Source organism: Osmerus mordax, chromosome 5 (genome assembly GCF_038355195.1).
Source record: "Osmerus mordax isolate fOsmMor3 chromosome 5, fOsmMor3.pri, whole genome shotgun sequence".
In the NCBI taxonomy this organism is placed as follows: Eukaryota; Metazoa; Chordata; class Actinopteri; order Osmeriformes; family Osmeridae; genus Osmerus; species Osmerus mordax.
Window position 1 is genome coordinate 17,027,203 of NC_090054.1, and position 14,624 is coordinate 17,041,826.

General features: G+C 44.7%; 1 protein-coding gene across 1 annotated transcript; it reads left to right on the top strand.

The window, feature by feature from the left end:
- Positions 1–425: 425 nt before the first annotated feature.
- Positions 426–3,452, top strand: rhoua (ras homolog family member Ua). The gene is made up of 3 exons (XM_067236043.1): positions 426–905; positions 1,077–1,135; positions 2,866–3,452. The coding sequence occupies exons 1-3, from the start codon at positions 662–664 to the stop codon at positions 3,316–3,318; spliced, it is 756 nt and encodes a 251-aa protein (XP_067092144.1). The 5' UTR covers positions 426–661; the 3' UTR covers positions 3,319–3,452.
- Positions 3,453–14,624: the final 11,172 nt, after the last annotated feature.

Sequence of the window (14,624 nt, forward strand, 5' to 3'; positions counted from 1 at the left end):
CTCTATAAAACGATTACAACATATCATGATAAATTAGATATGATGATATTGCTTTACTTAATATACTTTAAAGCCATTATTTGAGTGCAACTATCCAACAACAAGAAATGTACCTTATGCTCATGGAAAGTAGTATACTATAAGTTAACACACGCGATCATATAAATCACATTCAGCTCAACCAAGCAACAAGAGAAAACGTCATGATTTCGCTAACGCGAAAGGAAGGTGATTCTCCGAAACACCGGTTTTCATTTGCCCAAGGGCCAAGCCTGTGAACCAGTGATGTCATTGTCCCTTTCCTCAGTCCACACGAGGGAGCTGTAGTAGAGGGAGTGTGTTCTGGATGTGTCTACGGAAAATACCCAAAGCACTCAAGTCAGTCTTGTAGGCTGTCCTACATATGGGACGTTGTATTTGACTAATGCTCACTTTGGATATATCGTTTGAATGATGTGTTACTTAAAACGGTATGTTTTGACGTCAAGACGACTGCATCGGCTTTAAACTTTTTAACCATGGGACCTACCATGAAAACCAGAGAGAAGTTTACTTCGAGATACACTTGTGAAAGTTCTGTTGATGGCAGAGTTAGGAAACTAATGGGTTGGCGAAGCTTACATTGACTCGTCTCTCGACATATAGGTAAGACCGCACGGCGATGCCTCCCCAGGGAGAGGGTGAATACAAACCTGTTTCAGTGTCGGTTCCGTCGGTTCCTCCGGTCCCCCCGCGAAGGTTCAGGAGCAGGGATTCGTCAAAGTATCGAACTGGGACAGGAGAGCGCAAAGTAAAGTGTGTGCTCGTTGGAGACGGGGCTGTAGGGAAGACAAGCCTGATAGTCAGCTACACAACAAATGGATATCCAACAGAATATGTCCCAACTGCTTTTGACAACTTTTCAGGTAACTTCAAATTGTGTTTCTCTATAGTCTGATTTTACAGTGTAACGAAAAACACCATATGGTGGCATTACAACAAATATATAATGTATAATAATACTACAATTTTAAATGTGAATATGGACTATAATACTTCATTCCAATGTATGTATGTAATATGTCTTTATTTTCCAGCTGTGGTTGCAGTTGACGGCAAGCCGGTGAAGCTACAGCTATGTGACACAGCTGGACAGGTCTGTAAAGAATCAATAATAAGCCACCAGAACTCTTGCCTTTACCATGCTGCAAATTTAAGTAGTTCATCTTACTACAGCTTAAAACGCTTACTTCATGGAGATGATACCAGCTCATAAGCTTAACATAGCTCCACTTGGGGTTCATTCCTATGCACCCACACCCCCACCATCTCCATGCCCTGCAGGTCAGAGGTCTTGGGAGTACAGCTGACTAGGTTGATGAGTACCAGCAGTGTTTATGTCCAGCCGTGAGAATGCACATGAAAGGAGGTTACCTATAGCTGGTTTTTCTCTCTGTCACTGGAGCTGACTGTCAAGTCTGAGGGAGGGTTACCCTCGGATGGTAAACCTTATCATGGTGATTCATGTCTTTGAGACTAGAGAGGAAACATAGCTTTAAGCTGATGCCCAGCTGGGTCTGGTCAGTGGAAACACAAGCTAGAAAGAGCATAACTTGTTGAGCTCAGTCGGCTGCTAACTGTTGGGCTGATCATGTGGGAAGCAGAGCAGTCTGAAGGACACGAGTGAGCTGCCAGAAAAGTGGAGGCTGGAGAAAAGAGAGCAGAGATCAGAAAGACGAGAGCTAAACAGGCTGGAATATTAGAAGGGAGAGTCTGGGGAAGATAGGAAAGACTATATAAAGCAGAGCCAAGGAAGCTGGAACAGGAAGCAGGAGGAAGAGTCTGGATATTGACCAGTGTTTCAGTCTGGGGCAGGAACAGGCTATTGGTGACTAAATGGCATTGTGTCCTGAGGTTAATGGTGACAGTCAGTTCCTGGGCTAGGAATTGGAGGTGGGAGGCAGGACAGTGGGTTGAGGACTCGGGCTGAGTTCAGCCAACCAGCCAGAAGGGAATAGATCACCTTCCTCATGATTGTATGCAGAATAACCAAGAACCCTGTGCTCCTCTGAGGAGGATATCACACAGTTAACGTTTCAGTCAGGAAACAGTGCGTAAACACTCAAGCTGGGTGTATCACAGGACCAGATGAAAGAACGAGAGAGGGGTGAGGAGAGAGGGGTGAGGAGAGAGACGGGACGTGCACACTTTGTCAATAAACAACTCACATCTCAGTGGAATGCCAGTGTTATCTCCTTTTCGGTGAAAATCACAGTGCAAGTAGATGTGTTTCCGATTACCCCACAATCACTGCCTTTGCGTAACGCAGGCAGATGAAAGGACTGAACACACGTTGTCAGGGGAGATAAGCAGCCGTATTGGCGTCAGTCGGTGGTCCAGAGGTTATGTGCTTACAGAGGTAAATCCCTGTAACGTTGCCTGCCAGCTACTTATAGGAACCTATCAGGAGCACTAAGTTTCAGCTCAACTTACCAATTATTACACATAGTTCTGAGTTGTGTAATAGGAAGGGCACTTATTCTCTGACCTTAGTCTGCTGTCATTGGTCATATACTGTATTATGCTTTCCAGTATTGGTCAGGCCTACATCTGGCAAATGAATTCCAGCCATACATAAAACTCTGAGTAGCATGTATATATTTTGTGCATGTATACATTGATCAATTGTCAATTTATATCGCTGGCTTCACATGGAGGGGATGTGCGATAAATACTGCACTGGACTGCCATTGTTAGGCTGCATTACATAACATTGCAGTGTCAGTCAGCATATATAGCCTTTGGATTGTCCTTATCCTCTGAAAGAGCTCGTCCCTCTCTTCCTCGTTGTCTCATCTGTCTCTTTTCTTTGACCTGTCCCCACAGGATGAGTTTGATAAGCTCCGCCCCCTTTGCTACAACAATGCTGACATCTTCATGCTGTGCTTCAGCGTGGTTAGCCCCGCCTCCTTCCAAAACGTGGCAGAGAAGTGGGTTCCAGAGATCCGCCGGCACTGCCCGCGGGCGCCCGTGGTCCTGGTGGGCACACAGTCGGACCTGCGGGAGGATGTGAAGGTTCTGATCGAGCTGGCGCGTTACCGCGAGAAGCCTGTGGACCCCGTGGAGGCCCGGCGCTGTGCGGAGGAGATGCACGCTTTGTGCTACATGGAGTGTTCTTCTCTTACCCAGAAAAACCTAAAGGAGGTTTTTGACGCAGCCATCGTGGCCAGCATACAGAACTCAGACTCCCAGCATCCCCAGCGGCACAAACAGAGGACTCCAGACAAGATGAAGAAACTGTCCAAGTCCTGGTGGAGAAAGTACTGCTGTGTGTCCTAGTCTAGACTAGCCTGGTTGGGTGTTCTAGCTTGGCCTGATCTAGCCTAGTCTGGTTGGCTGGCGTATATTTCTGAACATTACACACTCTTGTCTGCCTATCTGTCAGCCATCTGTAGCTACTCAGTAACACAGAGACACAGTCACAGAGATAGAGGTTAGCTGTTAGACTGGTGTTAACATCAGGCCTTGGTCACAGGGGATTTATCCTGGCTCACCTAGGGTCAGAGTTCAGGGTCAGTGGCTGTGTGCCAGGGGTCACCAATTTTGCTGGCCAACTATAGGACTTACTCTGGGGATGTAAACAAACATTGCCATGACAGCATTTCAGAGCTTCTATTGGGCTTGTCGCCCATGTGTAGTCCTGCACCTGATTGACTGTCAGTAGTGTTTCCATCCATCCTGTCATCAGAGAGCAAAAATGCCATTCTCATGATGAAAGACGAATAATGTAGAGTATCATCAGTTAAACAGTTGTATATAAATAATCCATGCATATATATTTTTTTCATTTTAACCGTTCAAGTGGGACTAATACTCTTTTTGGTTGCATCTCACTTCTAAAATATAATGCAAAACATTTAATTTAGGAATAAGTGATGATTTTTCTCTCAGAAAATGATACCAAGGTCACCAATGTAACACTTCAATGAAATCATGTATGTAAGTCCTTACTGTGATGCATGAATTATATGTATATTTACTGGTATCTATTGTTTTTCTGTGTACAAATGTATATTTCAGAATGAACATGGAGTCATATGTCCCTACCCATCCACAAGAGCCAACAATCAACTTTATTGTTAGTGTTACTCCACCATCTCCATTCTGAGTCCCATGACCAGGAGGAGTACTGTTTTTGTGAATAAGGTTAGTTGGAAGTAGATTCTCAGGATAGCAGTTGCTGAGGCATAACATGTAGCCTATTTTCCCTAGGCTCCCAATGCAAGTTTGACTGTCATCTTGAAAAGTGAGACAGAAATGTGTGCTTACTGTAGGGTTTGAATCACAGCGATAAACAGACCGTATGGACCGCCTGTGATCTTTGTTTCTGTAACACAACACCCTGGTCTGGTAGGCCAAAGCCGGTTAATTTATAAAACCAGGTGTAGAGGTGACAAAGCCGTTTGAATTTGGAATCATAAGGGCCATCTGTTTTGATGAAGTTGTCTGTCAGGCCTGGTAACCAGAGCTCCTGCGGTAGCAAGTGAAATTCAAACCCTGGGCTCAGAGATGCAGTTAGCACCTTATTGGACCTGTGGACATGTGAGGGAACTCTGAAGGTGATTTATGATGAGAGTCAGACGGAAGGTTTTACTGGGGTAGGCTATTCCTTGAACTGTCACTATCAACCAGACACTCAGTTAAGCTGAGCGTCAACAGTGGAACAGACAACGAATAGACACCGATGGAGGTATGTTGTACATTAAATAGTTCCATCATCGCCACAATATTCATTTTGGCCTTCTTGTTAGGAAGCAGTTCCTTTTGAATGAAATGAGAAAGTGAGATTGTAAAAGAGGAAAGATGGAAGATAGGATGTGAAATGAGGGACCAGGAAGAAGCACACACAGTGATGTTGACTGAAGGGAGCAAACGGCTTTCAGCCAGTGGTTTGCCGTGTCTAGGGAAAGGCAACTGTAAACGTTCAGTGTCTTCAGATCACTTTTTAGTGTCTTTGATATCCAATATCCGAGTGTTTATTAAGGCTCACTTCACTCATACATGCATCTCATTCCAGTAGCATTTTGACACCGCCGAGTGGATTCCACAAAGTTTCTGATAATTCCCATTGTGGTGGTTTCCACCCATGGGGGTTAGTGGTCTTTTCAGGGCTGCATGAACACCTTAACTGCTGTCAGATCAGAGCAAAACAGCTGTCTGTCTGTCTGCCGTTTGATACTTTTGTAAATAAAGACTATTTGGGATACATCTTCTATTTGGTGTTGTTAAGTTTATTTTTTTTCCTGTATCTTAAAGTGATAAGATAGTTATTGAGGTATTTTCTTGATTGTATACAACAAGGCCGTAATCATAATATATTTTGGGGGGGACACATCCCCCCCAATATTCAAATCTTGTCAAAATGTCCCCCCCAATATATTGATATAAAAAAAATATATAAATGTCTCCTACGCTACGACAGGCAACCACGCATGCTGTCCGAAATTATCATAAAAAATGTAATTCGTCCCCCCCAATGTTCAGTCCATGGCTATGGCCTTGGTATACAAACAAGGAAACATTAAACTGGGGTAGTTCTATGGATCATATAATTTGGTATAAAATAACTTTGTAATGTCTTTCCAGTCTTTAAAAATTAGTCTTGATTGGCCTTTGTGCCATTCTAATTACCAGACAACCAAACAGTGCGCGCCCTTCTGTCAGCCAACTAATGCCTCTGTAAACCACTATAACAGTTATAGGTCACTTTCCGTGATCTTTTCAACAGTTACATCGATCTGATCTGAGTGAGAGGAAGGGCGTGAAATAGATGTGTGTGGGTGCATGCGTGCCTTTGTGTTCTTTTTTGGTCGTGTTCGAGCACAGCTTAGAGGCCGGCACATCCATTGCTCTGAGATCAGAGACAAAAAGACAAGACGGCAAAGATAACATGATGAGAACACTAACCACAGATGCCCAAACACATCTCCCCTCAACTGCTGAAATAGTTACGTAAGTCGCCTGATGTAGGAGGGAAGCGATGGAGAGATGGATAAAATGACATGAGGGCTGGATCATAGATGTTTTTCTGTTTTCTCTGTCGATTTACCCACCAGCGTAGAGGACGGGCAGTGAGGAGCAGGGAGGGCCGAGGAGAGGCTGGCTGAGACAGAAAAGCTGTTGTTTCTCAGAGGCTCTGGCTGGGACACTAAGGCTGCTGGACAAGAAGTTACGTTTGTCTGGATGGCTGCCCAGCTTGTCACTGGCAGGAAATGATGATCCACTTGTTTCTTCATGTGCTGACAGAAAGAGGCAACCAACAGGCCCCCTTCTCCCAGAACCCACTTTGCCCTACTTTCAACACTGCATATATATACATGTTTACTTTACAGGGGGAATTCAGGACAAACACATATCTCACCATATATCAAAACCATATCTTTCTCACCACCATATGCAGTTTGTGTTTATGTCCATACAGTATTTTTCTTCAGCCCAGTATCAGGCCACATTGGTGAGAGGCTACACAAGAGCTAACAAGACACCTAATAAAATCGGCACATGATCCAAGTGGATCCAAATGGGGAGTTATTGCAGTATGTGTGTGTGGTTCAACACTCGGCCAAAACATTGTGGGCCACAAGAGGAGTTTGTTTACGTTGAGACGGTGCTAGTTACGGGATCTGGTGGAGTGTTTAATAGCAGTTGGTAAAACCACAAACAGGTTGAGTGTGTGCGTCTCACTACACGTGTCCGCACATGTGTGTGTGTCTTTGTGCTCCAAGTGTTACTTTTAATAACCCCCCTCAGTACATAATTTCCCCAAACAGAGCAGGATGACTAGGCAGATAGGTCATCTACATGACCTCTCCACCACATTCAAACACCCTTGCAGTCCTCCCTAGGCCTGGCTGCTATCTACATTCTGCCACATACAATGAGCCAGACTTGACAACGTGGCAGACTTGACAACGTTCCACAAACACACACACAATGGCACTAAAATGCATCAACAGGGTGTAAGTCACAGCCCAGTCACACACAGTTATGCAACATAGGGGACAACTGTTATCTACATAACTGAAGTTTGATGGGCAAAAAAGAAATCAGAGCATTTTACTCACCACCAAATATTAATCCAACCCAATACAACAAGTGTGTGTGTGAACATGTGACATTGTCTGTAATGGAGCACAGCTGAAAGGCCAACAGATGTCATTTAGAGGGGTGAAGTAACACTTTCCCAGTCAAGTGACTTATATAACAGATTTTTATTGCAATCAGTGAGAGACCTAGAGCACTTGGCTTTCTCTGTGTGATTGTGTGGGTTTGTGTGTTTGTGTGTGTGTGTGTGTGTGTGTGTGTGTGTGTGTGTGTGTGTGTGTGTGTGTGTGTGTGTGTGTGTGTGTGTGTGTGTGTGTGTGTGTGTGTGTGTGTGTTGAATGAATGGGGTCAAGGGAGCTGGCCCAGCAGTCATACCGGCTGTGGACCTTCTAGAAGACTCCTGGCTCTGAGTCATGTCTCTCCATCCTCCAGCAGCAGTATAATTGGGTCCAGGCTGCTCAGAGTCTCCACTTGTAACCATGACAGACACAGTGAAGAGACAAACAGAAAATGGGACAGACAGAAAGACAGACAGACAGGTCAATATACAGACAAGCAGACAAGCAAACAGATAGGGCATGAGCAGATCAGTCATTCATGTCTGCTTACAGTCTCTGCTCTTGTCTCGGAGGACCAGGAGGAGTCTGGTAGACTTCAGAGTAGATCAAACAGTACAGGTGTTCAACCTCATCAGGATGTTTTGCTTTGGAAGAGGCCCCCACATCTGGGTTGAAATGTGTTAAGAATTACTGTACTGTGGTAAATGCACCGTCTGCCTTTTGAAAGACCTAATCTAATTTTCGTCATTATATGTTAGTCAAATCCTACAGTTCAGACTGCGGTAGGTTAGTAAGATGTGTGAGACATGTGACATCATAGCTCTCTGTAGCATGTCAAATCAATGACATCATATATTACTAAATTCCACAAAACTCAATATATTGTGTTGTGTACCTGCAGAAAGAGGGGGAGTGAGATAGAGACAAAGTTTTAAAAGGAAGAAGGAAAGAAAGAGAAGTGTAGAGAGAGAGAGTAGAGAGAGAGAGAGAGAGAGAGAGAGAGAGAGAGAGAGAGAGAGAGAGAGAGAGAGAGAGAGAGAGAGAGAGCATAGAGAGAAAGAGTGAAACTGATGTGCACTCATTTGGGCTCCTTCCAGGAAGTTGAGTTTAACAAAACAACAATCAAATCTTCAAAAGGAACAAATAATTGTGCCCAGCTGAGAGCACCATAATGATTGAATCTTTTATTGAGCAACGTATCCCTCTGTAGAAAGATCTGTTTACCTCCTGAGCCCTTCGTGTCCCTGTCTGACACGAATAACACACACACACATCCTTACTCCAGTTAAACTGTGGGGGATCTTGTGTATGGAGATGATAGCAGAGAATTTATTTATTTAACATAGGTGCAATGTTTAGTGTGTTTCCAGTTGAGTGTCCCATTTGACACGTTTTAGGAACAACACTCTTTCTAGGGTTTCTGTGGGCCAATTTGCACGTCTCAGAGAGAGAGCAGTGGACTGGTAGAGTGAGCTTTGTGTAGACATGCAGCAACGCTGGGAGGGGAGGATTAGAACCTGATATTGAGAGAGGTAGGGGAGAGAACAGACTCCCTCTGAGGGGGTTTATTAAGTCGTGGCCTAGAAACCAGATGTAACCAGCCGGTCTCCCACACACACACACACACACACACATAAACACACATTTACAGACACACACACAAACACACACGCTACCCCCCTCCTTACCCCTTGTTCCCACCGGCCCAGTCAGGCTCATGGCAGCTGGCCAGAACTTTTGTCTTGTTTTCAAACTTTGTGAGCTGACACAAATGTGAAGGCAGACTTGGCTGTTAGGAGAGAGGCCAAATCAAATCTACTTTCTGCTTTGAGTCTCTGACCTCCTAGTGTGCTGCCTCACTGTCTTCAAAACAGCACACATCAAACTTCAACAAGAACAAAAAAAAAACACAATTTGACATTCATAGCATGACAGTTAATTTATGGTCCACCACAATAATAATTAATTCCTCAGTGCAGAGGCCTTTAAAACATAATTCAAATGGTACGTTGAGAAAATGAGAAGCAGCTTCGGAACCCTTTTCAGGGCCTTGTCTTCTCTCCATGGGCTCCATCGGTGCTGGAGGAGCTTGAGGCTTTAGAAAGACAAGAGAGTAGAGGTGATAAGTGAGGAGTCCTGCGGTACTGGAGCATGGTGCCCCTGCAACAGCAGTAGCGTCGACTCCCTCTCTGGTGGTCGGTCCTGGCAGAGGAGCGCTGACAGGAAGAAGCAGAAAGCTGCTCTGTCACATAGCTTTGATAGAACAAAGACACACACACTCACATACATCAGTGATAAGACCTATCTCTAGCTCTGCCCTAGTGTTTGCATTTGTGAGGGCCTTCTCCTCCCCTTAATGCCCCTTGGCTTCCCCATTATGAAATGTATGAAAGATTGGAAACCAAATTTGTGGTTTATTAAAACCATCTACAGCTGAATCTAATCTGCTTGATGTGTTTAGACAGACATCTGTGCTTATATTCTGTTGAGAAGTTGTGCAAGGGTTGGTCTGTGGGCCAAAGGGGGATGTTTTGACAACATGCAAACCTATCAAACTGAGCAGAGTTACACTCACTCACACACACACACACACACACACAACCCGTGAGTGGATATCTGTTATCACAAAAACCAGCTAGCTAGCTACAGCTGCCCTGAAGTGCCATAACCATCCGCCTTCACCCAGTGAAGCAATGGTGACACTTGGAGCGTGAAATGGAGGAATCCTCCACAGGTCCAGCACATGGACAAATCAGTAGCCCACAGCTCCATGGGCTTTGTGAACAGATCAGGTCACACAGTCCTGTAATCACATCCTGAGGAGAGAATCTATCCTGTCATATTCTAGAGGTGAAAGTAATAAATTATTGTAACAGTGTCCTAGACTACAGCTGCTGGTTAAAAGCAATTTGAACACATACCACTGGACTTTGATATGTCGTCATAAGATATCAACTGGAGTGGAACCAGATATAACACATAAACCCAAACTGGATAGATGTAAGGCAATAAGTATATGTTTACATGTATCAGGTTCTGCCTGTATAATGAACTGCATAATATGTAACACAACTCTTGGTTTGTTATATGAAGATGTTCCTGTCTCTGTCCTACCTCTGTGCTCGGAGGGAGGGAGGGAGGGAGGGAGGGAGGGAGGGAGGGAGGGAGGGAGGGAGGGAGGGAGGGAGGGAGGGAGGGAGGGAGGGAGGGAGGGAGGGAGGGAGGGAGGGAGGGAGGGAGGGAGGGAGGGAGAGGGGTGGGGGACACAGAGACAAAGTTCAGAACATGACGTAATGGACCAAGCATGCCACGTACAACAGATGTTTATATTTCCACATATCTTATCTGCTTTATCCCATACCCCACCCACACTCGCGCAAATGTTGACAGTCCCCCTGGTTGGTGTGAGAGAACACCCCACCATGACTGCTACTGACTGAAGGTTGAATGAACATGTTCTAAATGTCACACATCTCGGAGCCTTCATAGCTTGTAGGAGCTGTAGGAGCTCCGTTGTCCAAGAAACCAGATTTTGCATCTACTGTCTGGTTATTACAGTAAAACTTTACAGTAAAAATACTCCCTTGATTTGGAAACTAGCCGCAAAACCATCTGCTCATCTGTAGATGGAAAACTCCCTAACAGTCAAGGCAGGTGTTTCCTATGGGAGTGTGTTGTCTGCGTGTGTGTGCAGACGTGAGCGCATGTGTATGTGTGCGTGTGTGTGTGCTTGTGTGTGTATTCCTCTGGGAGAAATAATCTCATATAAAGACTTATTGATCCAGTAAACAACACTGGCAGGATTGTTCATTTGAATCAGCTGATGGAATGACTCAAACTGCTGCTATTCCTCCCCCTGGCCACATCAATGGCGGCTGTGTTTACTCCAGAATCTTCCGTTTTAATATTGGGTGTCGAAAACAGGTCTTAAGTGGTTGAATTGTTTTGGTCGAGGTTTGCATGCATAGAGCAGTCCTTTTGTATTTTTCCTACCATGGTGATTGCTGACTCATTCTTTAGCCGCTCTGTCCAACAAGGAGTATCTTTACAGGAAACTATACGGTCCACGTCTAGTTTTCAGGGAGTGCTTTTCCTGAAATTCCATTGTCCTGATGGGGCTTTTTATGGACAGGATAAGATAAATTTGGAGGATGTAGGCATTCAGAGATTCAGAGGAGGGTTGAAAAGGGGGAGGGCAGTAGTCATTCCTGTTATTGAGGAAACGTCAACGGATCTCTGTTAAGGCCTTGCACCCATCATCATGACACACAGAAACTGAACACACTCCTATCTCCAAACAGAGAGTAGCAACCTGAAACCAAAACAGCTGACATGACAACTTCCCGTTTCCTGATAACTCAGGATTAACCATGTCAGAGAGTTTCCTGTCCTGTGAGTGTTTTGTGTGTGTTTGTGTGAGTCTAGTCTCGGCTGCCGTGATCAAACACAGCCTCGTCTGTCTGAATACCTCAACCCTCCTGCTCCCCTGGCCTCCTGTCCTCCTCCACTGACGCCTCCCCCAGACTCCCTTCCACACACCTCCAACACAGCCTTGTCCCCCCAGCCCGCATTTCCCAATCCTCCTCCCTCTCCCACCCCCAGACCCTCTGTCCCTCCCCAGTATTGATGTGGGAGGAACAATGCTGAACTCTGTGTACCATGAAGGACTGCGTAGGCATCCTTGCCTGAAAGAAGCCATTCAGCCTCCTGTTCTCTCTCTCTCTCTCTCTCTCTCTCTCTCTCTCTCTCTCTCTCTCTCTCTCTCTCTCTCTCTCTCTCTCTCTCTCTCTCTCTCTCCGTCTGCAATTGGAGAGTTGTCTGTTTGTTTGTTTGTTTGCTAATTCCCCCCACCCTCTTTCACTCCCATACACACACACACTTTATCTGTATCTCTCTATATTAATGCAACTCAGCTCCAGCACAGCTCTGCGGACATGCATGAGGTCTAAAACTGCACTGTACACTTTTTCTGCTCAAGTGGATGTCTGAGCTACAAATGTGCCATCTAACCCCACTCTCTCCCTCATCCACCCCATGTGCTAATTTCTATTACATAATGAAAATATCATGCATCTTTCATGGTCTAAAAATACCAGGCTGATAGTGCAGGCCAGGCCCAGTGACTGTAAGGATCACAAACAACTGTGACACTCAACATCCAGGCTTAAAAGCTCTTATTAGAACCTCCAGACACTGCCTGGAAGACTGATCTCGACTGACTTGGACAAGTATAGTTTTTGTTTCACCAAACAGTTGGACTGAATAGGAAAACATTTGGAAGAAATTTGGAAATTTGAAACAGTTTGTCTAAACTACTGACTAGTCTAGAATGAACTACATGCAGGGCAAGGCCAAGTTTGCTAGTGAATACCTCCAGTGTGCGTGTGTGTTTGTGCCATATGAGGGTTCTGTCTTTGCAGGCAGGCGGGCAAGCAGCAAATAATTCCAGCTAGTTGGGCTCCTGTGGTTCCCCAGCCATCAGTCAAGTTTAATACCCACTCACAGTCAGCGTCGCTGGCCTGGAACCTGCACAAGGCCACCTTTCAGCAGGGCCACTTGGTGCTGCTCTGAAGGCTCAGGGTGAACTGGGGGACTATGGTGACACGGTGGAATTGAGTGCTGAACCTCAGATCCACAGCAGCCAAACAAGTGGTTCCCCAAGACAGGAAATATATAAATTATAATGGTACCCAAAGTGATATGTATAAACTCCACTACACCTACACCTGGCTTGTGTGTTACTGTGCATGTGATTGTGTGTGTATGTATGTTTCTAGAACTGGAAAACCCTCCAGGCCAGTTTCACCCATCAGGGTTGGTCGTATCGGCAGACAAACAGCTCCACTGAGAGCCAGTATTGTTAATGTACAGCCAGGAGCCTCAAGGTCTAGCTGGGGTAACAAGCAGGGTCTGTTCAGCAGTGTCCAGTGACCATGGACTTATCTAGTTGGCATTGATGAAATGCTTCCTCAACTGGTTCATGTAGACAGATTTAAGATCTGCTAGTCTTTTCCCAACCTGCCTCTTGATAATGAGACACAAATGCCGAAGTGACCACAGACCAGCCTGTTTTACCACTACACAACCCGTACAATTACTCTCTGTCGCGTCCTTGTACTGTTGTCAGTGATAGGGTGTCAATGACTGTCTTGTTCCTTGTGGCCTGCTCTTGATGAGAGCTGAATGTTTGATGGACAAAGTCCATTGGTGTATTTGTTTATGTGCAAGCTGTGTCCATGTTATAACTCTCTTCTACACAGACCCCAGACTAGTCGTTCACCATCCAAGTGTGTTATGACAGCTCTTATGTCATTACATAATTTACTCAATAGATACATGGAAGACAATATACTGTATGACAGATATATAAACTGATATTAGTTCATTTAAATGTGTATACAGTTCAGTCAACATCAAGGCAAATTGCTGTATTCACTACATCCTTCTCATTTTTCCTGTTGGGTGGCTTTGAATAGATTTATTTATGGAACCTATTTATAAATGTGGACCAAAAATAAATATTACAAACAACTTAGTCATTGTCCCCACCCATACACTAATGGGATCTCAGTTAGTCCAGACTTTTATCTTAGTCCTCTCGACTCCAGTTGACCTGCCTTTCACTTGCACACAAACATGCACGTACGCACATATACACACACACACCATACATTTACATATCTGCATGCAAGTACTCATGAACACACACACTTACCGACACACACAACTCTCTAACAACTAAACTACAAAGACACAAAGCCCTCCCATGTCAGAGACATCCTGGCTGGGATGGTGTGATGACATTTTTAGATTCCAAGGACAGTTCATTTCCTCTCTTCCTGGTTGCTATTGTGTTCCAGTGATACCATTGGTCCTCAGGGACCAGCTCTGGTTCCATAGTTGCGGACCAGCTTACAAAGGGATGGAATGGAGGGCCTCATAAATTACTACCAAGAGTCCAGAGCAGATGTGTTAGAGAGCTTAGTGAGTAAACTGTTTTCTCCTCTGATTTCATTTGGACAACCTTTCAAGTGATATGTGCAAAAAGTAATGACAATGAATTTATTATCTTTAGCACACTGGTAACATGTTTAATGCATTCCTACACCTCAGAGCTGTACCAAAATGGGCGTTATCATTTTGTGACAAAGACTTGTAATTGTGACAATATTTTGACTACCTTTTGTTGTTTCTGTCAATATTAAGCTACAGAGTATAAATCAAGGAGGCAGACACATCTCGTTGTAATGTCATACAGATGTCCTAAACGTTTACATCCAACAGTCCAGCTCAACAGGATGTCTGACTAAATAACTCATGATAAACCTGCCTGCCATACATCCTCGGGCATTATGTAACTGAGACTATAAACATGTCCTGTCCATCTGGAGACAGCATGCTTGCTAGTGAGGGTGTTCTGTTTACAATAGGCTGAACTATGGAATCATTGTAGAAGCAGTTCAAAGTGTAGGTTATAGAAAG

Coding starts and splice junctions, on each gene's coding strand:
- rhoua (XM_067236043.1), top strand. CDS start 662: ATGCCTCCCCAGGGAGAGGGTGAATACAAACCTGTTTCAGTGTCGGTT. Junction 906..1,076: donor TGCTTTTGACAACTTTTCAG/GTAACTTCAAAT, acceptor TTTATTTTCCAG/CTGTGGTTGCAGTTGACGGC. Junction 1,136..2,865: donor TATGTGACACAGCTGGACAG/GTCTGTAAAGAA, acceptor CTGTCCCCACAG/GATGAGTTTGATAAGCTCCG.